A 24,640-nucleotide genomic window follows, 5' to 3' on the forward strand; every position below is an offset into this window, starting at 1 on the left:
TCAGTACAACACACACCAAGTAGTTTTTAGCAAAATAAATCCACTCAATGTTTTTCTAGCACACTGTCAGAAACTATACTCATTTCACAAACTATGACCCTAGACATGTCCCATGCCAGAAAAAAGGCAAATGGAAAACACTGACCTGACAGTAGATACATGCTCTATCAAAGTACAGAAGCATGACCATTTATGCACAGCTTTTGAAACTGGATTATTTTTCACAGAAATTAGATATGATGTGCACAAACTAAATACAGAAGAGTGCACTGGGCTTATATAAGAATTAGAAGGGCAGAAGAGCCTAATTCAAAAAGCTGAATATACACAAATGCAGGTGAATTTGAATTCAGGTGCAGCCTACTTTATCCAAAAGTCATTGAATCCACACTGACAAATCATATAGGGATTAATCTTATGCAAATCCAAATCCCTACAGGGTTTCATTGCATCACATAGATTTAATGCACTTTGGTCACTTACAGACCAGAGCCTCAGTAATGCATTCCATTTCCTGCTATAAATATCCATTTTTTCCTGCTCTAGCTTCTTAACCATGGCCACAGAAACCTGATAGGCATATATAACCAAAAAAACCCCAAAAAAAACAAAACAGGAAAGACAATGAATTATGGAAAAGTAGACTATTAAGTCTACAACCACAGTAAATCAGTAAATACTGTTTTCCACAGGAACACAGAAAAAAGAGCTACAGTAAACTGGCATTACCATCAAATATCATAATTATCTACCAGGCATCAACAAGAGTCCTAAGGTGAAGACTTAAATGTTGCCAGATTGTTTTGTTGTACCTTGTTTTTCTCATTCTAGTCTGTCACTTATTTGTAAATCTTATGGTTAGCTGGAATAGTGTAGTTATTGTAGTATTTTTCTTCAGTCGATCCAAAGTCCAATCAACATACCTTTGACTTTGACAAATGCTAACTTCAAATAACTGAAATCAGTAATTAATAAATACCAATTTTAAAATTATCAAACTTCATAAAACAAGTTAAAAAATTGTTTAAAAGTAATAAAATTAAAAATTGTTTAAACGTAATTAAAAACTCCAGGAGGTGAAATACTGGTTTTCCCAGTATGATCAGTAGGTACAAGGATGGATGGCAAATACAGCAGCAGACAGAAACATCGTGATGAGGGGTAAGGGATTTCTCATTATAAATTCCTCAGTTCTCAAGTCTGTTGCCTCAGATAAACAAGATTTGATTAAGCTTTGTTTTTTTCAGGAAGGGGCAAGAAGGGACACCGGAGATTTACAGACCAAAGAAGAGGGGGGGATCAACATGCAAGATGAGGTTCCCATAATAGCCACCATTAACTAATTGGCCAGGTAAACTGTAACATCTACTGCATTGCAGTAAACACGGAGCTCCAATAGTATTAACAGATACAGCAGACAAAGGAAAAAATTGTGTGGAACATAACAGAGATAAAACACTTAGTCAAAGCACTAAGGGAAAACCAGTTAAACTTGTAATGCAACTAAAATGCAAATGTAGATAACATACTTGCTCAACAAGGTGATTGTCAATTACATGGTGATTTAATGGACCTCTAATTCTGTATTTACTGATCTTACTGAGGAGGGAATTGCGGTCTTCTTAACACTTTCCCATTTAACTAGCAATTTGCTGTGCACGCATTAACATCACTCTTGTTTTTTAGCTTTGTTCAAACGGTGAAGAGAAAATGTTTTAAAATGTTAGTGTCATAAAACATTATGTTTCTAGGGGTAAGACCTAACTAGCAGGGAGAAAAACAGAGATGCTGAGCTCAGTATGATGAATCCAAAGGTAATACAGCAGATGAGATGATTCAATTAATCATTTGTTACAGCAGCTTCGGACCAAGGCTGAAGCGAAGAAAATGCCCCACTTGGCCCATAAGTAGTACAGCAGTAAGGGGTGGGGATGAGATTCCTGCTGTGCTTCAGTAAGAGAACACAAAAAACTACTTCTAAGGGAAAGAGGTTTAAGCAGACTGAAAGCATCTTTATATCTCCAAAAATCTCAGTCAGGGCAGCAGCTGTTTCAGCTCCCTGGCTGATCAGTCCTTGATGGATTAATGTTTATGTGAAGTTGTTCACTTCTGTGTAATTAGAATTTCTACCATTCAAAGCTTTCTAGCCTTCGAAATAAAGTAGCCACTAGACTAACAGACGTTATAAACCAAAAAACAACTTGCAGATTAGTTTCTAATTCAGAGAACAGTTAAATTCAGAGCTCTTAAAAGCATATTTTTCTCTTGTACACGCCCAGCACACCTTTCCCTATACTCCCTGAATAAGCAATTGATATGTCATCAGGGAAATTTGTAACTAGCAATCAATCACAGTGACTCCAGAAGGGTGAGTGAACAATGATATGAAATTCAGACACTATTATGAACTTCATTATTTTCAACTTTTTTGAGCTGCATGGTATTACACTAATGACTTTCAATCTAACAGCAGGGTTTTTTACAGAAATTTTCATTGTTCATTTAGCACTGCTCATACAATAAGAGACAAAACAGCTGTCAAAAAACTCGGAAGTCTTCCAACCAAGAAAAAGCACTGAATATTAATCTCTGAAAAAAAATCAGCCAACACTGATCATTATATTTTAGGAAAAAAAGTTTCTACTCCTTAGTAACTACAGCAGTTGGTCTAACTACCTGTCACACTGATACTACACTATCCTACTGTATTCCCAAATAAATACATTATTTGAGGTAAAAGGTATGCTTCCCACCCTACCACATTGCTCCTTATCTCCACCTTCAAATACAAAATTATGCCTGCCTTACCAATCCCATGGTATTTATTGACCCTGCTTATAATTGACTAAATCTGGTTTTTTTCTGGAAAGCATCTTAATAGGAAGAACCCGAAACAGGAACTATTTTGGTTAAAAGCACCAATGGAAAGGCAAACAAAACAAGTAGAAAACAAATGACAGATCTTTCTGTGTGAGATTTTGAGATGTGAGATGTGATGAAATGTGGGATTTTCAGTCTCAGCTTCATTCATCTTTCACTCTTCTCTTTTGCTGTCAGGCAATGCTCACCTCTTCAATCGCACCTGCAGAAATTCTGTGTCCGGCAACATTGATCACATCATCAGCTCGAGACAGGACATACAGATAGCCATCTTCATCCATATAACCAGCATCCATAGTATCATAATATCCCTAAATACAACACAATGGAAAATAAATTCTGAAAGAGTACTAGGAATATTCATTAATTTACCAGGAAACACACACAAAAAAATAGAACTGTTTCACATGATATATGCTTTTGGTGATTTAAAGATTTAATTCTCTAATATTTGTCACAATTTTTATATCATTTTATCCTGTGCAGCTTCCTTTACAGAAAAGTTTAGTTGTCTTTATTAATATAGAACAGGAAAAAAAAAATAGAGAAACCCTGATTTTTTTCCAACTCTGGTTACTTTGATCCCTGACAGCTTGGAGAAGGATGTTGCCTGGATCTATGCAAGGAAAATGGAATTACTGCAACATAATGACAGTTATCAAATTCCTCTTGAAGGTACTCCTGTTTGCTGTATCCAAACATACACTGTCATCATGATGCAACTGCACGCTAAAAATAATTTGTGTGACCAATTCACTCATTTACTTTCATTGAGCCAAATCTTCCACTTTGGGCATTTGTATAGGGTCAATCTACCTATTTCTACAAGGAAAGAAGTAAGCCAGTCCTTGGATAGCTCATCTGACAAGGAAACATAACTAATGCAGCAAAGAGCCTCCAGCATATTCAGATGTACAGTGGACAAGTGTTATTTTGGAGTGATAAGAAGTTAGCATGGCTGCATGCCAACAGGAGGAGTGTATCTGAAGCTGTGCTAGTGTAAGGTTGCAGGTTTACATCTTAGATTAAATGACTTTAAATGATTTTTTGGCTCAGAAGCTTATGGTTTACTTCTTCTCTTTAGGATCTTAAAAAAACAACAGCATACCCACGAGTTGAAATTACAGGTGAAAAAGGATTTATCTTGAAATGGTTTTAATTATATATACATATATCAAAGACCTGCAATGAAATTGTGATGACTTATGATGAACTGTTTCCCAGTTTAAATCTATTATCATTCAGTTCTGAAGCATTACCACAAGTTTAAATAATTGATTTCATAATTCTTACTGGAAACTTTTGGAAATACAACTTCTGAAATGTTTCTGCATTTTCCCAAAGACCTGAGAATGCTCCAGGGGGCAAAGGCAACCTTAAATTGAAAAGAACAGAAGGAAGTAGTAAGAAAAACAGATATAACAAATACAACTCATGTTCCCCATTCATACTCTGTTTTCAGACAAATAATCATTGTCTACACAATCAGAAAACAGTTCAGCTTAATTACATGCTGGTAACCAATAAAAAAGGCTATGTATTATTGTCATCAAATGTATATAGCTCTGCAGGGTATCCAAGACCTTACCTTTTACATAATGCAAGCACCTCAGTAAAATAATATTTGGTCTAGTAAACACTATATATTGTATTATAAATATATAGCTCAGCATTTAGCTCTTAGCACTTCTAAGGATTAAGTATCTGACTGAAATTTGTGCATACACACTATGCACAAATTATGCACACTATGCACTATGATACAGGCAACTGCATTATTACAGGTCTCTCTTTCTCTAAAACCCATACACACCCACACATGCATAGACAGATGAATTATCAGACAAACACATCTTCAGTTTCTGTAAAAAGACAAAACTCAAAGGAATTCAATCACAAGAATCTGAATAAAAATGCTTTTCTGTTTAAACTGTGCATAATACTATTGGAAATACTGGAGAAGTTCTGTGAAAGTATATTGATACAAGTCACTAATAGAACTTTCTAAAATAATTGTACTTAAAGCTGCAAAATCCTGGATTGCTTTATTATTTGAGTTTTGAATACATACTAAAACCCTTCTTCAGTCAATGATATGGGCATGAGAAAATATAGGACACTTCACATACATATCTGTCAGCAGAGAAGCTGCAGAAGCCTCAGCTAAAAAAGTGCTAGTTTCTTTCTTCGAAGCTCTGACAGAGTCAAACACAGATTTCTTTAACTGTCTGAGAGATATATATTCAGGCATATCAACACAATTTTTATGAAGTTTACCCCTAATAACAGAGATCATGTAAACAAACATATTTATTTACATAAAATCATAAATGCACCATACAGATTTTACTAGCATATGCCTGTCTTGCTAACAAGCAAGTATTTAGCCAGAGGTATTTTATTTTCTATGATAGTATCCCTGTGACACCAGAAGGCAACACCTCTAGCAGAGAAACAGTTCTCTGTAGCATAGCAATTCTGGTGTCATTACATGTCTGTGATGGTCAATCACAAGAACAGGTGCCCTGTGACATATACCTTTCTAACATTACATTTACAAAAAGAATAGTTACAGTTTTATATATATATATATAGAGAGAGAGAGAGAGAAACACACTTCAAAAAAATCCTAGCTATGGTAAAACCAGTACATAAAAAAGGTCAACTACATTGAAAAGGTCATATCATCCACTAATGATTTGAATGCCTGATTCTCTACAATCCTAGTTTTTTCAGCTTAATTCAGGTCAGCTAGCATAACAGAATATACTACTATAAATACTACTGCTTTTTCTCTGAGGGTTCTGGCTCAACACATCCCATACATCACATTCCTTGAAAGTACGGGTAAGGTACGGCCAGAAATGCCAAGACACTTCCCACGTAGTTACCCAGGGCTCAGGAGGGCAGGTTGGCTTCTGCCCATCTGGAAGAAATTCACTGCCCTATTTTAAGCCTTTCAAGCTTAGTAAGCATCTCTGTGATATAAAAACATGACCCATGGAGTGCTTGCCTTGGAAAAAAAAGATTAGAAAAACAATATATTGATCCTGGTCTTTGTGTATGCATGGATTTAAAAGGGAAAAAAAATCTCTTGAAAAAAATCTCTTGTTTAGATTCAAGAAAAGCCACCAGAGAGTGGCAGTTACTATGGTTGTTACCTGGTTGCCAATAGTAGAGCAATTCATAACAGCCACAGTCATTGCAAATTTCACACTTTAAATTTATTTAGCAGTTTAACATCTTTGTAATGGGAGAGAAAGAACAATTCATATTGATAAAGTCCTTAATTTCCCCACAGCTCTATTCAATACTTTGCAGTTAGTCACTGAATAGAAAAAAACAGTTTTATCGCTGAAATTAGAAAAGCATTTTCTTTTCTGTCATTGTTTAAAAATCTAAACAGAGAAGTGTGGAACATATCACCAAAAATAAAAGCCTCACTTTCACTATGTGGTTTTCTTGTCCTTGTTTGGATTTTTTTTTCAAATGGAGAGACCAGGGGTGTCTCATGTTCTAGTTTGGTGGGTTTTTTTTTTCCTTGTTTGTTGGGGTTTTTTTAGGAAAATTGTATTGATAAACACATCCACAGAGCATATTTTTTGTGTGTCTGTGGAAGCCAGACTGCTAAATTAGTGGCTACCACAGGTATCTCTGCAAACCATATCATAACAGAATACAGACATCTGAAAATCTTCCATGGCTTTCTGTGAAAGATTACTAAGCAAAAAGTGAATGCCCTCTTCCATGTGTCAGTCTTTCAGCACAATAATTCCAGAGCAATGGGCACATACAATTCTTTGATGAGAGCAGAGTTCTTGGCATCATGACTTAGTAGAATTTCTAGGTTCTGTGCAAACTCAAATTAATAAAGGTAGAATAATTCAGCTTGCCAGAACATAATTATGTGTATTGAAATTTTCTGAGGACATCAGAATTAAAATGTCCAGAGCCAAATATACCTCAAAACCACTGCTGTCAGTGGGAATGCTGCCATAAATTCCAAAGGGAGCAGAACTGGATCATAATTACATGCAAGGAGCCAGAAGAGAGAAAATGAGACTGTGCAAAAATAAGAGCAACCTGAAAACAGACATCTCTTGTTTTTATCAACCCCTCCATAAAAAGGAACATTTTGATATGTTTGATTTGGGTCTTTTTTGCCCTAGAAAATGTAACACACACCCACAATAACTCAGCATTTAAGAACTGTTGCCTCTTTGTCTAAAAACTGAGTTGATACGCAAGATCTTTTGGCAATATTTTTACTAAGAGATATATTGACCAAAAATGCCAGGAATGCATATGTAAGCATGACTACTTTTCTTTCACAAGAGACAGGATCACAGAAGGCCAAGACAGGAGTAGGTAGGTTCCTTCATTATAATTATCAAAATATACAAAGAAGTTCCTTTGCTTGTTTTCCCCTTGGGACATATTTACTGTATTTCTGTAGCTGTCTGTTACCAGTACTGTAACAGCAGTACAAATTATGCTATTCTGCATTTACTCCAGTCAAACAAAGATTAAAATTGTTGAATTACAGGAATACAGATCCAGACCTATTTCTCATATAAAGGTTGAATACATTTAAACATACATCAGGGAAACAAGGCAAACTGTGTAAATTCATTATTTAAATCATATGGGTTCATTTAACAAAGATTCATTCTGGTTACATTTTACAAAGATAAGCAGGTAATTTCATTATAAATTGGAGAGATTAAGATGAATGAGCTTGACAGCATCACAAAAAAACTCTGAAGTATTTTAAAAGTAACTTTTTTCTGGTACAGAATTTTAAATGACAGTTATTATTTGGTTTTTTAAGCATTGTTTCACAGGTCATTTATTTTTCATACAACAGTGATAGACCTTTCAAAGAACAGTCCGCCTTTAGCTTAGCCCAAGAAATCTGACTCCCACATAGCAGGTCCTCTCAGAATGCCACTCATCAAAATGGTGTAAGATTCCTTGTTAATGGAACCAATCAATTATAGACAGGGAACTCAAAAGAGAATTTGCACAGAAAAGCAGATTTCTGAAATTAAATAATAAATTATTGGAGCTATTACCTTGCTGGAATTCAGAAAAGACATTATTTTATTTTATGGTAGGCAATGATACTCAGAGTCTATTCACTACAGCCACTCAAAGTAAATACAAGCCACTGCTAAATGAGTTTAGGCTTCTGAATGGAACATACTGGCAGCTATAATTATTACTCAGCATTTATGTAGGGTTATGCATAAACATCACTCTTATAAAAATTTTTGATTGCAAGTTTGAAAAGCATCTGGATGCTTTCTCAGACTCTAGGAACAACAACACAGAAAAAAGGGTGAAGAAGAGTAGAGGATCTTGAACGTCATCAGTTTGCATGAAATATTACTTTAGTTAGTTGAAAGGAGTTACAAAAGTAGTTGATGTCAGTGTGGATTTTGCTTTAGTGGGAAAAGAGAATAAGCCATCAAAAACTAGTGAAAGTGCTTGGAACAATTTCGAAGTAAGGAAAGTTATAATGGTATTTACATGTACTCCACCAGAGATCTGCTAGAAAAACTATCTTTGGACAAATTGCTCTCCATTGGAAGACCTACTTATTGTTCTTTCTGTAAAGGGAAAAGACAAAGCTGGTAAACATATAGAAGGCTGTTAGGAAGATAAATTTTTTGCACAGGTATTTAAACTGACCTTCCATATAACACTGGCTGAAAGACGCCATCTACTAAATCCTGCCTCAATCCCACAACTTTTGGTTAAAATAGGTATCTAGGTTAGGTCTAAAACTATCAAAGTAAACCACCATACTCCCAAGAATTTATTCCAATGTCTTAATAACTTCACTGCTAAAATAGTGCTTTATTTGTCATCTGAATGAATTTAGCTTCAGCTTCCAATTTATTTATGCTAGATTAAACGGCCATCTCTCAGAGATTTTTTTTTCCCCTGGCCTTTAAAAGGTTACTATTTTACTGATCTTGGGTGAATTACATACCACAGGTTTTCATACCATGCAGATTCTAGCGTTCAGGTCACTCTCATTCATATTTTCCTCAAAATGCAGTCATTTTCTCAATAGTCTTGAAATAGAGTCATAAGAACCAAGCATAATGCAGCAATGGATGTACTAACATCACATCCACAGACAGTAATGTTGGCTCCTCTTCAGTTTCCCTACTGAATAACAAGGGATCATATTGCCTGCAGTTACACCAGCAGCTACATATACAAATGTAGTTTCAAGTGTGCATTAATTACAGGCTGTAAAAATAGATATTTTAAATACTGTACTTAGGAAAACTGCAGGCCTCAAGCAGCCCCAAATAGTCTATACCAGGAGTTAGTCAGGGATAAAAACAACCAAAAGCTGCAGTTTACCACTTCTGCACACCTGTCGTTGTAAGTAGTGCATGACCACTCTCCTCTCCAAGAAATACTGAAGTATATTTCTCAACTCACCTATGCTACAGGTGAAGCAAATCCCTGTGTTTTTTCATATTTTAATAGGCTGTATGACAGAATAATAGTCAGAACTGTCCTGAGTCCCCCATTTTCCTCCAGCTGCAGGAGAACATGCTCTGCGCTGACAAACACTGCTTGCAACAAGGATCATCTTGACTACTTTAAAGGGTCCATACATGTAGAGGCCTGCTAAAGAGAGAAATGCCTTCTTTGAAGGAGAACTTCATGAAACCTTGCTTTAATAAAGAAATAAAATAAATAATACAATAAAAACAAACATGACAGAATAATAGTATCCCTGTGGGATTACACTTTCTTGAGTGATACACTGGGGGAAAAAAAAAAACAGACCAAAAAAAAAAAAATCCATCTTTTCATTATTAATTCATTTGATTGCAGCAAAAGTCATGCTGAGCAAGATAAAACAAAACAAATGAAACAACAATAAATCAATATATTAACACATTTGTAATCCCTTAAGAAAACATCTAAATGTGCAGCAACATTAGGGAAGTCTGTCTTTCAACTTGTTTGGCTGAGTTGCTAAAGATGGAGTTCATTCCGCTCCTCTTTTGGTAGATAAGGCTAAGTACCTACCCTAAGACAACTGTGCCACTTCTGCAGGCACTGGAAAAACATGAACATATCTGGAAGGTGGTTTATTCCATACTAGTTGAATAACTAGGCATGAAAAATATAATGAATAACAATAACTAATCTGAATATCTAAGCAGCTAGCTTACAAAATACCTTTTCTCTCTCCATTGATTACAATCTTGTGTTTTATTATGGCTTCAGGCACAACAGAGGTGAGAGCTTTGAAAGACAGTTTTCCACCCTGAGCTGGGTTACTGATACTGCAAACCAAAGTCTTACAAAAGGTTGGAGCAATTTTAAGTACTTGTTCTTGATATGAATGTACATACTCAACAATGGAGTGAATGCACAATCTTACACGTGTCTCAAGAAAACTACGCCTAAATATGAGTCTGCTGACTCGGGGGAGTTAAACCTACATGTCTGTGTCCTGCTGGCTTAGATGAAGATGCTGAGAATGAGGCAGGGTATAGACTTCATCCTGAAAACACACATCTGCATCACACAGTACAATAAGCTCATGTGATACTACTTTAGTCTCCACAGAGCTCTAGTTACATAAGACCATTCGTACAGCTGGGTAAAAAGCCTCCCCACCTCAGCAGCTCCACCTCCCACACGAGCACTGCGCCAGCCCACCCACACTGCTGGCACTGCATGTCTGCAGCTCCAGCACCTGCAGCTCCTGTCTCACCCCCAGCTCATGTGCCTCAGCCAACTGTAACCCTCAGCTAACTGTGCTAACAATTCAACAAAATTAGTACATCCGTCCCAATGCTTCAGCTTTTGACAGATTTCCAGTTCACTGAAGGTTAATACTAATCTTTGCATTTCCTTTCATTCATCTAAGCAAGCAGAAGACTCTGAGCTACCACAACTCTCCAAAAATCTACCACAGAAGAAATGGATGAATACATTTCCTTTGGGACTTGTATTATCTCACAGTTAGAAAGTGTTCAGAGTTGAAGTTATTTTCTGTGACTGAAAAAAAGGTGGGCACAGATACCACATTCATCACAAAGCAGGTGTCTCTCTCTGAGGAAAAAAAACTGTTTGAGGAAAATGCCATTAGTCTGAAAGCCTGTAAAACATCCAGAATACAGAGCTGGCATGGGCTCTGGCATGGGCATAGTAAAGAGCACTAGCCCATAGAATGCTACAAGAGTAAGGAAAGATCCTGGCAACAATGAGAAGGCAGTAGGCAAGATAAATGTAACTGATGTTCACAGGGTGAGCTAAATAGAGTCCCTTTTATATAAAGAAATGTGCTTTAGAAAGGTGTACTTTCAAAAAGAATATTAGAGTTTATGGAACTCATCTGTCAGGAGTCTGGTAAATGGTACTAAAAATCACCTACATGATGCACAGAAGGGTTTTTTGATTTTTTTTCCTGAAGTCCTTTCCTGCATGTATTTTGTCCAAGTACTGGTCCAAATGAACACTCTTTCATGCAAAGCACACACAGGAGCATCTTGGTTTTTTCCTTTACAGAGAACAGAAAATACATGTTCTCCTTCTAAGAAGGTGCATCAGCTGGAATTAGGAGATCATGAAAGAAGAGGCAGCATCACACGGGTAAGCTGAAGCACGCCAATCTGTACTGCTGCACTATTTCACTAAATGGAAAGATAAAATAGTGAAGGGAATGATTCAGAATCTTGTCATACATTAAAAGAGGAAGGCATCATTCTGTGCCAACACTCTGATAATTAAGAAAATGGTAAACTTTGCTGTAGTCTAAGAAAAACTCATTCATTCACACAACTTTGTCTGCAATTTTTCGACATTAATGAACACAAAACATTCAGGGAGATTGGTATCAGTATCAGAGACAGACAGACATGCTTTCCAATCTTCATTACTTCAATTATTCTTATTTTTATATAAACTTTAGTCAAAAGATAATCTTTCTTTTAACTGTATGATATTTATTTTTCTTACTTTACCACAATATTTCCCAAAGTCTTTGCCTTCACTGGTTTCTTATTTTCATCCAGAATCATGACTGTAAAAAAATAATATAGGAAAAAAACTCAAGTTTAGTAGCGTATTTTAGGTGAAAGTAAATGTCTTTCTTTATGGATATCAACTATGTCACACTTCAGAATAGCAATACACCAAGCAACAGAAGGAATTAAGTAATTTGGGAGTGCCAAACTGGATAATCTCATGACTTTATTAACATTCAGCCTTAAGTACAAAAAGTCTTAAATAATACTTGTGCTTTGGAAGCAGAAATAGCACAAAGTCCCAAAAGGGAAAAACAGAACTAAAAAGTAAAAGAAGCTCTCATACTGGAAAATCTGAACTTCTACACAACAAAGAACCATTAAGATACATGACAAACATAAATTAAAAATACGTGGATGCAATTAAAAATACGTGGAGCAAGAAATAACAACCAAGATGACTGAAGTCTAACCCAGTTCATGTGAGAAACACTATTAGCAGTAAAAAAGTACATCTGGTTTTCAAAGGCTCTCAGGAATCTCAGAAAAATGACCTTCAGCTAACAAGGTTCATTGTAGTCTAGCATAAAGAGATCAAGTAATTCGTGAAGTACCCAAAGCTGCACAGCAGGGTAATGCTCAAAGAACAGGACAGAATCCAGACTTTCCAAATGAAGCCTTTTCCCTGGATGGCAGGGCTTCAGTGAAAGCATCCATATCCTGATAGTGAGATTTCTGAGGAAATCATCTGAAATAGCCTCTTTTGTGCAGTTATCTGGGAAATGAAGCTACTAAAACCATCCATTCCATCTCAAGGTGTGGGCATAAGAAAGGAATGACAGATACCACCTTGGCCTATGATAATGAAATTACATAAGGTGAAGCAACTAAACCACAGAAAAACAGGGAGGGAAGATTCTGACAGACTGGGCTGATAAGAATTACATGCTTTTTGAAGCCTGCCCAAGCAATGAAAGCAATGTTCAGCTGTATCTAAATCTCTACAAATAATCTTACATTCTGGATTACAAATTTCCAGAGGAAATGGGGAAAAGTGGATGACAGACTTCTGACTAAAACTCTGTTAAAACCTATATGAGTAATATCATATCCTATCTCTCCGAAGAGCACCAACATCTGTAATTTATTCCTTCTGGCTGAAGCTACTCCTTCGAAGATGATGGCAATTTTAAAGTAACTGAAGAGTCTGCTGGAAGCAATGGCTCCGCACACAGACACAAGCAAGTACACGAGGCCAGTTTTACACAGATCCGCTTGTGTAGCTGTCAGTGTTTTCTCTCCTATTTCTGTAATACTAACTAAAATCTAATCCGTTTACTGTAACTATTTCACCAAAGTACCAATCCCAGTATATATACTTGCAAGCTACATATTTCAATGTAGAAAAATTTGGGGAAGTGACATACTATGCTGCTCTCCTGAATTACTGAAGAACTGACTTGTTTCTTCAAAATATGGGACCTGCTTCAGTCTGAAAATGCACTGCAATTACCTGCAAAGTTTCAAGTAGATCAAGGGAAAAGCACAGTGTAATGTCTGATTAAAGGCAACAGAAATTAATATTTTATCTTGACTCACTTTTAAATGCAATTTGTGCCACTACACTTTGATATCATAACTTTTATTCCCTTTGTCCCTAAAAATCACCAACAAATCCATTTCTTTTTAGCAATATGTAATAGGAAAGAATTTTTACATGTTCAAAAAAAAAAAAAACAAGTAGATCTTGCAACTTCCCTTATACTGCAGCATGTCTTTACCAGCCACTTAGAATTGCATGTATAAACTAAAACCACTTCTAACCAGCATAAGGATCTCCTCTAATAAGTATAGTAACAGCAGGAAAACAACACCAAAGAGAAGTGGATGACAGCAAGACAAGACAGCTGCCAAAATAGAGTAATTTTTTAAAAATCACTAGTTTGTGAATAGCTGCATTACAGGACATATTTGGTCAAAGACTGAAATAAGTAAAATGATTCCATAAATCTTTAGTGAATTTCAGTGCTCATTTTTTGTTTCCTTTATATGGTACGCTAAAGACATTTCCATCATTCTCTTTGAAGAAAATCTTTACTTACACCAGTCCCAATTTTCCAAAATATTCATCAGAAATTTTTATATTTTTGTTACTCATATTTCTTCTTAGCCCTGACTATCATCTGATAACGTGTGATGCAATTACATTCTTTCACCCTTTCCTACTTATTAGAACTCTGGAGAAACTTCATGGCTTTGTTTTTAAACTATTGCTCATCTTCATGCCATAACTGTAAGTGCAGAAACCAAGAGCTGCTAAAAATATTTGAGTTTTTTTTTAATGTTCACCACTTACATGTATTAAAAGAAAATAACAGCTTAGATCTTTCTGACCAATGATGTGAGAACTTTTTTCTGAACACCATTTGATCTTTAATGTAATTATTTTTCAGATTTCAAGAAACTTTTTAAAATTGTGTTAAAATCACGGTTCCCAGGTATTAAAATACTTATGCATTCTTAATCCTGTAGCTGGACCCCTACGTGGAAATACCTTCGAGACAATGAGTTCTCATCCTTTTTGTTCTGGTCCATAGCCTACCATTTCTCCTGGCTGGAAATAAAAATGCTGCACAGATACTGAAAGACAGTTTGCTTAACAACTCTGTCAAGTTGTGAAGGAGTGCATGTAGAAGTAAAGATGATCAATGTGTCAAAGTATGTGCTAGCCTGTTCATACAATAAAGGCAGAAGTAGTTGTCAATTTTCTTGAAGATGACTCTGAATTTTTTTATTCACAATCACATTCTACAACATACAAGAAAGCAGGGAGGAGGAAAATATCTTAATAAGACTGTAATTTTCTTTTACTACAAGATATGACAATTAAGGAGCACTCACTGAGGAATATAAGCAATGTCCTTTCTTAGTAACATTTTTAGCACAGTCTTACCATTATATCCTGGCACTGGTTTTCCTGCCTGTCCAGGTGGAGGTGTTGTAGAGTTCCCCAAACCAATGCAGGAAGCCGTAATTGCAGAACCAGATTCTATTAAGAGAACACACATATCGTCGGCTAAGGCTGGTTTTAGTTCCATTCAGTATTTACTAGTTCTAAGTTCTTTGATGCTCAGCACATCAAATTTTTTTTTAAAAAATCCTAGACAAACAATGGAAGATTTAGAATTCACAGAATCATAGAATATGCTGAGTTGGAAGGGACTCCCAGATATCATTGAAGTCCAACTCCTGGTCCTGCAAAGGACATCCCCAGGAATCAAAACATGTGCCTGAGAGCATTGTCCAAACACTTCTTGAACTCTGTCATGCTTGCTGCTGTGATCACTGCCCTGGGCAGCCTGTTCCAGTGCCCAACCACCCTCTGGGTGTAGAGCCTTCTCCTAATAGCCAATCTAAACCTCCCTTGGCTCAGCTTCATGCCATTCAAGGGCATATTGAAGATTCCCCTTCAATATAGAATCACAAAGGAGTACTGTCAATGGACAGCATGAAGCTTTGTGCTGTACATTTCTTGGGAAATCAACATTTATCTTTCAAAGAAGATGCTGGATTGAAATATCAATTTCCCAAACCTATTAGGAAACAACAGCCTCTTTCTAAGACAGTTTTTTCTATCACCAAGAAAACAGTTGGGAGTTTAAAGGGGAATTCAATTCAAAATCCTCCTGAAAAGAAATCATCACTGCTCAGAAAAACACAGGATTTTAAATGTTATTCAAAAGAGATCTTTTCCTTAACAATTATGTGTAATACAAATACTGTGTGGCCCTTATTTTAGATTTCTAATAAATAGAGTTGCTTATGAATCTTTGGTTTCAATTAAAGTTGGTTTCTACACAATTCAATCCAGGATCCATGTTCAGGTTACAAGATTCAGGTCTGAAAAGTTGAAACAGTAACAGTCTGAAGAAGGACAACACTTGTCAAGTGTACATTGTATTCCACCTATCCCTTAAAGCTAGTTTCTGCATATAGGAACAGACATCCCTTACCTGACACTCATTTGTTTATAGCTGAAGATTCTCTGAAATTAATGCACAGCACCTAGACAGATTTCCAATACTGAAGACTTTGTAAACTTCCATATTTTTAATGCAAGGAACAGGACAGTAGGTCTGTCTTACAGTCTCTTTTGCAAACATTTTGCACATTAACTGTCCACTCACTAAGCTAGCAAGTTAGCTTCCTCTCCAGCTGTGGAAGGCTTTTCAGAGATAACCAGACCATAAAACCAATTTCCTTTCTGTGTAACACCTTAAGATGTGACAATGAAACTGCTATTTAGAAGAGCAATGTTTTATACTGGGAGAACAATGTTTCACAACTAGTCTGGTAAAGGTGTTCAACATCTGCTTTGAGTTATAATGAAAACAATATGCTGTACCTCTGAGAATAATGAAAAGCACTTCATTGAGACAAAAACAACAGTTACTGAGAGATGGCCTTAAAATCAAGGCTGTTCAAGTGTCCCAACTCCCTCCTTATGCTTCTTCTTTTCAGAATAAGGGCCAATGTAAAGAAACAGTCCTCAATAATCACAGATGTGACCTTCTTTGTTTTGTCACACTCTACCAGTAAGTGAGTGATACTATTATAAAGCTATTTCAATATTATTAAAATATCCAGTATAAATTGGACAGCTAATGAGTAGTCTGATACATGAACTTTTTTGCATTTGCACCTTGGAAAACAATTCTTACGCCAAAGAAGGTGCTGCTGATCCAGAAGCAAAAAAGTGCACTCTCCTACGAGTAGCTAGGGTGCATAAAGTCTGTGACTTTATTAATCAGAAAGCTTCCACCTACCCACATGCCTGATTTGCAGAAGCTGTGTTCTGCCAAATTATGCAGAGCAACAGCTAGTAGGTTTTGTGCTCAAAACTCTCTTTCTCATTCACAGTCACAGTCAAGTTCAATCAAAATAAACAGTTTTGAAATAACTCAGGACTTTCAAGATGAAAATCTACCACTTACTTACTCTGTGCCACTTATATTCCTGATACACTATAATTTCTATACCATGTCTCATATTTCTCAACATAGTAGACTGCCATGCTGCTGAAGTATTGGCTTTTTTGGTAGGAAATACTTAGGCAAAATACACTGCATTTTGGAATGAATATTTGAGCTTGGGCTGTGCTAAGTTAGTAATGTAAAGCTGTCTGCTTTGAGTTTCTCAGAATGCAATGGAGAGCCACTAAAAGCATACAAAAGAGGTAGGAAGTTGTTATGTAGCAGGAGAAGGAAAGAAGAAAAAGGAGCAACTGTCATACATTAACATATTAATGAATGCAATAAATATAATATACAAAATTCTCACTGTGCCTATGCTGTTTTGAGCTATTCTTCTGGCAAGGCTGTCACTTTTGTTGTGGGGAATTAAAGGAATTACTACAGCAGCAGACTGCACTGATAAAATGGAAAGGAGAGTCTGTGAAGCAGGAAAGCTTAGGCAGCAACTCATTACAAATCCACTCACACCACAAGAATGTACCTCTGAAGAGACTCCTTCCATACGCTCCCTCTACAACAGTGGTCATTTTCATTATGCCAGAAAGGGTGGATGAAGAATTCAATAAAGTTACAGCAAAATGCTTTCTAGTAAGGCAACAACTATTGGGCATTCTGGAACAGAAAGCCACAGTACCAGATGAATTACAGGACTCAAAATCTGTATTACGGTATACCATACTGCTTCCTTAAAATAAAACTGAATCTAACACATCACAGAAATAGTATGCACTGGCAGTGTCCTGAAGATTCAGGGCCAGATCAGCAAGTATTCACATAGACCTCATTTCCTTCATCCTTTAGCATACAACTGCACAGAGCAAAGAAGTCAGTTTCCACCAGTCCTTCATTGCTAAAAGCCAAGCAAGCTTCTAACTGCAGCAGCAGTAAGCTGCCTTACTCACAGCTTGGATTTAGCACTGTTAACCCTGACAAATTGTGTCTAGATAGTCATGGTGCAGGTTGGTAGCCCAAGCACCAGCTCAGTCTTATGCTTACTGATGTTGGAAGAAAATTTCAGATAATTGCTTTAGCCTCTGTACAGTACAACTCAGCCATGCCTTCAGCAAGGCCTCAGAAGTATCTTGTGTAAATTTGCCAAGCTGCTTTCTTTGCTGCTTCCCTGGAAGAGATCTACACCAGGATGGTGAAAGGCACGTTATATTATTAATGTGTAAAAAAGACTAAGCACACATGGCTGATGCTGGGTACTAAAGTACAAACAATCTGATGCTAACTATCCATCAACACTAAAACAAGGAGTTTTATACAAACTCCTTGTTTATTTATATAAAATACCTGGCCACTATTATCGCAGAGCACCAAAGGGCACAGATAAGGACAGTTTGGATGATCCCAATACAATGTGATGTTTGATGCTGCTACAAAAATCCACAGCACTGCTGCACCCACGCTGTTAGTATATATTGCTATGCCATGATTTTTACCACATTCTAAGAGTAAAAGCTAGTGAAAATTATTTTCAGAGCTATGACAATTATACTCTGAACCTCCCCATCCATTTTACTCACTTCCTCTTCATTTTATTTAAGCTTGTCATCAAATGACGTAAAATTTAATGAAAGAGCTTACATTTACTGAAATTCTATCTAGCAATATATTTAGCATGGTACTACAGCAAATTATAACAAAAAACTGAGAGGAACCACAAGAAGACAGCAAGGTCTGAAGAATCTGAAGAACTGTAAATTCTGAAGGATACTCTGGTTCAGTTTTATCAAGTGTCAGAAAGAAGTATGAAATTGAATCCAGTTCACACATAATACACCATTAGATTAGATTAAAGACAGTCTGTCATCCCAAATGATAAAAGGTTTTGCTGGCTAGTAGTGAAACTTCAAAAACTTTTTCATGCATTGTTTAGTATTTTATTTCACTCCTTGCTTCTGAGGACTATGACATGCAGCAAAAAAATTCTTAAACACTCACTGTAATTACAATTTATTTTTGCTCCATCTGGCTGCATTCTTAATTATTCCTCTTGTGAATTAAGCACATGCAGCATCAACACAATAAATATCAGATGTGTAGAGAATAACAAACTGTGGTAAGTGAGGAGCAGGGGTCTACTTTAGCAAAAACTTCCAGAAGTATCAGCTTTATGGTGAGCTATGCAAGTTTGGTGATTTGTAATCAAGGTTTTCACACTTGTCTTGTAAGGAGTTGAAAAACTCTTTGTAAACTTAAATAAAGCTAGGGTAAAGAATAGGCAGCAAACAAGTGGAAAGATTTTCAGTTAAGACTTTCTTGCTCTAATGTTATTTAAAGATACTCTCACATCTAAAGCATGACCTTGTCCATCAGGCTGCTTACAATTTAGGTAACATTCATTTGGCAGAAGATCAGAAGAATTTGTTATCTTGAAGTGGCTTCAAAATATGTTTTCATCCCACTAGCACTCTATAAAACAGAACATAAAACCTCTACAAGTTAACTGTAAACCTCATTGAAAAACAACAGTGTTTTTCAGCTATTCTTCACACCCAAGTAAAATTAAATTTTACCTTTCTCACTTGGTAAAATTGTACACAGGACCTTAAAAAAGCTCTTAACTGTCTAACTTCTCCACTTAGAAACTGCAAAGAAGAATCTGTAAAGCAGAAACTTCACTCAAAAAAATGGTAAAGAGATATAAATAAAAAATGAAGCAATATTTTTTTAAGTGTGACTAAGATTCATGGACTTATGAGAAAAAAGTGACAAAATGAGCTAAAATTTTTGAAAACCTGAAGTTCCATTTCTCAAAACAGAAATCCATTCTGTTTATAAAGTTATGTATTTTCTGAAAGTGCCTGTATTTCTATGCTTATTCTTAGAATTGAAGGCCAGAAGAGAAACCAGCATTTTTTTTAATATTTTCTAAACGCTTTAAAGCATGTGGAGTCATAATGCATCTATTACCATGAATACTTATCACACTTGTGAAGGGCAAATATTTCCACTGTAACAGTTCTATTCCTGTATTCAATTCACTTATTCGAAAATAAAATCAATGCCCAAATCCATTAAAATTCATCCAAGGCTCACTTTCACAATCATCCAATCACAGAATATACTTACAAACTGTGCGGGTTGGTATTATACAAATAAACAAGGTCTCTGAAAATTTCAAAGCACATTTAAATGAAATCTCCAAAATAAATATACAAAATATAACTGCAAGGAAGGTCAAACTAGGTTAGTTAAGGGTTTGTGGGCCATGACAAATATTAAAACCAAAGCAGAAAATAATTGATTATCACTAACTGGCAAGCCAGTAATAAAGCATCAGAAGTTTATTTATTCATTTTGTAAGTACATTAGGGTCCTTTGCCTCCAAATATTATATATGTTATTATAATGTACATCTTATAAATTGCCTATAGCAAAATGACAGCCAAGACCAGAGAATGGAAAGCTTTTTGGTAGTATTTAGAAGATGTCAGATATGTTTAAAAATGCATTAAGTCAGGCAATGCATCAAATTGTATTTTCAGACAAAATAAATTTCAAATTATTTTCATCCCACTGTGACATCATAACTAATATATGATGAAATACTAAAAGATAAATGAAAAATTTAAAAATTAATTACACATCTCAGTGCTAACTGTTTGCTGTTTAATTGTTTTGAGGAATCTTAATACATTGCATGCATAGTAATACTGACAAGATGGAAAAGACAGGTAAAATTACTACTGTGCGATACAAGTATCTTTATCAGGATCGAATATCTTAGATACACTATCTTCCTACCCTCACTCTGAACAACATAAAAAAGCAGTTACCATGTGACAATAAAGAGATCAACAAGCTGTAACATCTTCACACTCATACAAACAGGAGGCATTGTCACAACTCATCTCCTTCAGAGAGATGAGACTGCACTATTCTATTTTAACATATCCATTCCTAAACATGTCCCCTCATCTTCTTCATTTGCCTAAATGCAACCCCAATATTCAGTGCACACTAAATATTGTCTATGGCTCAACTTCCTAACTTAAGACTCTTTTACAGTTCTTTTATTTTCAATCATCTAAACCATATCAATGAAATTTTAAGGATGAAAACATTTATACTTCATCCATATTAATTTTGTCCCTGACTGCATGTGGAAAGACAATCAGAAAAGATTAAGATTAGTAAGCACTGAGAAACTGAAGCCAAATGGGAACAGAAAAGCTTAATACACACTTTTTATCAATTCTAAATTAGAAAATGTCAGCACAAATAAGGCAGACTAGCAGTGGCACAGCTAATAATGAATTTGTATCAACACAGAGGAGGAGCTGACCAGTGGGAAAAAACCAGAGTATAGCCATGAGGAAAAGAGAACCTTCACAGATATGTGAAGTACAGAGATGCATGTTTTGGTTTGGTTTTTTTTTTTACTAGAAGGACGTAGTATATTTACTGACTTAACCACATTCAAATTGCAATAAATTCCATAAATAAGAATAAAAAAACTTTTGTTTTTCAAGCCACAACACTCCAGATCTAGCATCTGGGTACACTTCCCAAAATGCACTGGACAACTGAAAGCCATGTGAAATTCACATTTAAAACAACCCTCAAATGAAAAATATTTTTGGAGAAAAGACACTTTGTGAAATATGAAAGACAGTGAACAGCACTGAATGCAACAATAAACCTATGAAGCTGTAATGATTCATTCAAACAAAACCACCCTAGAGAATATGTATATAATCCAGACATACGTTCTTGGATGTCCAAGAATGTGAAAACCACACAGAACCGAAAGGTCAGTCTCTGCCTTGGCAATGCCTATGGCCACTAAAAAAACCTCTTCCTCTCTCTCCTTCAATAAGGGCAACCAAAAATCTGTTTGAATTGGGTGTTGTAAGATAACATTGAAGGAATGATGAGATACTGCTACTAAGGATACACTGTCCACATGTAATTACTAAACAGCAAACAATGGCTGGAACAATCTATATTTTTCATACCCTTAAAGGACAGAATGCAAGTCTCCAGGGGGAGACATGAAAAATGTCACGAATGCCTGTTTTAAATTCAGTTATCCAGTAAATAATGATCAGGGGACTCAGTAAATCAGGGCTGCAGAGCAGCAGAAGTTTCTGCCAAGTAGTTCCCACTTCTGTAGGACTGTTTGCAGGTTATCAACTTCCGCTAAAAAAAAAATACGATCTGAGTCTTGACAGAATGCACACATCTCTAAAAAGCATGAAAGTAGTTGTGTCTACACTGAGGCACCTGATAACCTAAAACAGTTGCCCGGACTTTAGAATAAATTTGTTTCATCTCTTTCATTTCACCTCCAGATTCCTGGTCCCTGTAACTCCAGAACTGAATTTCCGTCACTCCAAAAAAAGGTCAAGAATTGACTATTTGTTGCAAATCAAATAGCCACCCTTTCTTTAGTTTACCTTTCCCATTGGCTTTGGGTCTGAGAATTTCATGACATTGAACAAAACCACTGGACTGATCTGCAGTTTTGAATGGGGCAAAGTGGAAGGTAACTGAAGAACAAAATGTGGAATCCAGCTGACAAAAGGGAGATGGAGGTCTTCCCTGACAAGGTAATTCGCTTAAAGAACAGTTCTTCACTGCAAACCTGAAAAGGTTAGCTAACAATTTAGTTGCAAAATCCATTTTTACAGATACTCATAGAAGGAGATTGTGCACCATGTTGCCAAGGCAACACAATGGAAACTGAAGTCTGGGGACCACGTCATGCTGCTTGGAGATCACATTAATAAACTCTTTGATTGCCTCAGAAGTAGTCCACTGAAATATATTCATATGAGTACACTTATCCATGATTCATATTTTTTACACTGAATTCAATGACACATTTGTATCAGTCCTCATAAAAGCTCTGTATAACCATTATTAAACCTCTACATATAATCACCTAAAAGCAGTCTGTCCTAATACAAATATTACCAACATAGCATTTGCATGTTTTAGAGGTAAGACACAGAAAAAGAAAAAGAATAATTTTAAAAGTGATAGAGTACATTATTAATTATATTACAGAACTTGGAGAATTCCTACCAGAAAATTTTATCACACTGTCTCAGAATATCCAATACAATGTGCATTATAATACAATGCGCAATATAATCTTCCTTGTCAGCAGCCATAATGCATCAAGCACCATTTGATTTTTGTCCTAATGCCTGCTGCAGAAACCTACCCCCTACTGGATAAGGCAGCCTATTTGCATGAAAACACAAAATGTACACAATTGTTTCACAGTTATGCCTGCTAGTGAGCTGATACTCAGGAAATACTAGATAACTCCAATCTGAACCTACTACACTTGCACAGTCTGTAACTTTCATTTCCATAGTACTCAACTAAAGTTCTCTGGAAACATGTCTTTTGACTGAGATTTTATGCAAGCCATATTTTATCACTGAATTTTCAGCTTCAGTTCTATTTCATCTGAATTTTCCTATACACCCTCAAAGGTAGAGTCTCAAAACATTTTTATTTAAAAACATCAAGAGAAAAAAAACTCTTTATATCCTATACTTATTATGAAGAAATGGAAATCTGACTTACCATTTTCTCAAAATGTCAAAAGTGGTATGGCAGAATTTCATATTTTTTAGCTAACATGAAAGCAGCTGAAGATGTTTAACACAAACTTTCAGAGCCTTTTGCTTTCACAGCTCAACCTCCTGGCTGTTTGCCTTTTTTTTTCCTAGAACTCAAAGCTAGCTCCAAAATCAAGGTAAGCCATACTCACATTTCTGTGTCAATTGAGGCCCCTCCCTCACAATGAGGGTAGTCACACAGCAGATACAACCCAAACACTGTTTAGGCTACTTCAAATAAATTTGGCAAGGCTTCTTGTGATTTAACTACCTGCAATACTAAAACAGAGCAACTATATCATTGCCTTAAAACATAACTACACAGAGAGAAAAAACAAGGTCCAAAATGTGCATTCCAGCTTCCATTCAGGAAAAAAAAATCGCAAAATATATGTAAAAAGAACCAGAAAAATTATCTCTCTGAAAAAAATAATCTTTTTTTGACACTGAATTTAAGGCTTTCGGGGTATCTTGGGGCAGGATACTCTTCTCTCTCTATTTAGTGTCTGCAAGACTGGAATAACTGTACTTACTTCACAGGGGTGTCAAAAGTATTAATTGCTTGTGTTTGCACAACGACTTTGAAGATGAAAATTGCTATTGAAGTGCTAAGTGTCAATTTGTATAAATAAGCAAAAACTTAACATCAGCACCAACACAAATGAAATTCTCCTCTCTCCAGGTACACTTCAGCATAGGATCAGAAAATAACATTCATCCATTGCCATATCTCAAAAGAAAACAGCAAGTTCTTCCCAGTCCTTACTGTCTGAAATCTTCCTTGCCACTCACTGATCCTGTGACTTATATTTCACAGTTTGTAAGATGTGCTTACTATATTTGTAACACAAACATTAACATTTAAAATGAGTGTTATTGATGAACGTGCACTGACACAAATCAGTTTTAAGCAATCAGCTTTTCCAGGTGTAGCTGCTTTGAAATCCCTTAATGAAAGATTTCTTCTGTTTCAAAGTACTGTTTAAATTCACAGTGATTTCAAACACACACTGTAAATCTTTCAAGAACAAATGAAAGAAATCCACATTTCTTTGTCCATACTAATTTATTTCTAGTTACATATATGGCAAAGGGGCCAAGCGCTTTGAAGACATCTTACTAAACCTGA

General features: G+C 35.9%; 1 protein-coding gene across 2 annotated transcripts in view; it reads right to left on the minus strand.

Moving 5' to 3' along the window:
- The window catches only part of ACSS3 (acyl-CoA synthetase short chain family member 3), a 55,766-nt gene that overhangs the window by 2,748 nt on the left and 28,378 nt on the right, over positions 1–24,640 (minus strand). For both annotated transcript variants that reach the window (XM_030960747.1, XM_030960748.1), the window contains 4 exons: positions 14,845–14,940; positions 11,884–11,947; positions 4,174–4,255; positions 3,069–3,191 (listed from right to left, as the gene is read on the minus strand). In XM_030960747.1, the coding sequence (XP_030816607.1) occupies positions 3,069–3,191; positions 4,174–4,255; positions 11,884–11,947; positions 14,845–14,940 (365 nt within the window). The remainder of the gene's footprint in view (positions 1–3,068; positions 3,192–4,173; positions 4,256–11,883; positions 11,948–14,844; positions 14,941–24,640) is intronic.

The sequence above is a fragment of the Camarhynchus parvulus genome, chromosome 1A, assembly GCF_901933205.1.
Source record: "Camarhynchus parvulus chromosome 1A, STF_HiC, whole genome shotgun sequence".
Taxonomy (NCBI): Eukaryota; Metazoa; Chordata; class Aves; order Passeriformes; family Thraupidae; genus Camarhynchus; species Camarhynchus parvulus.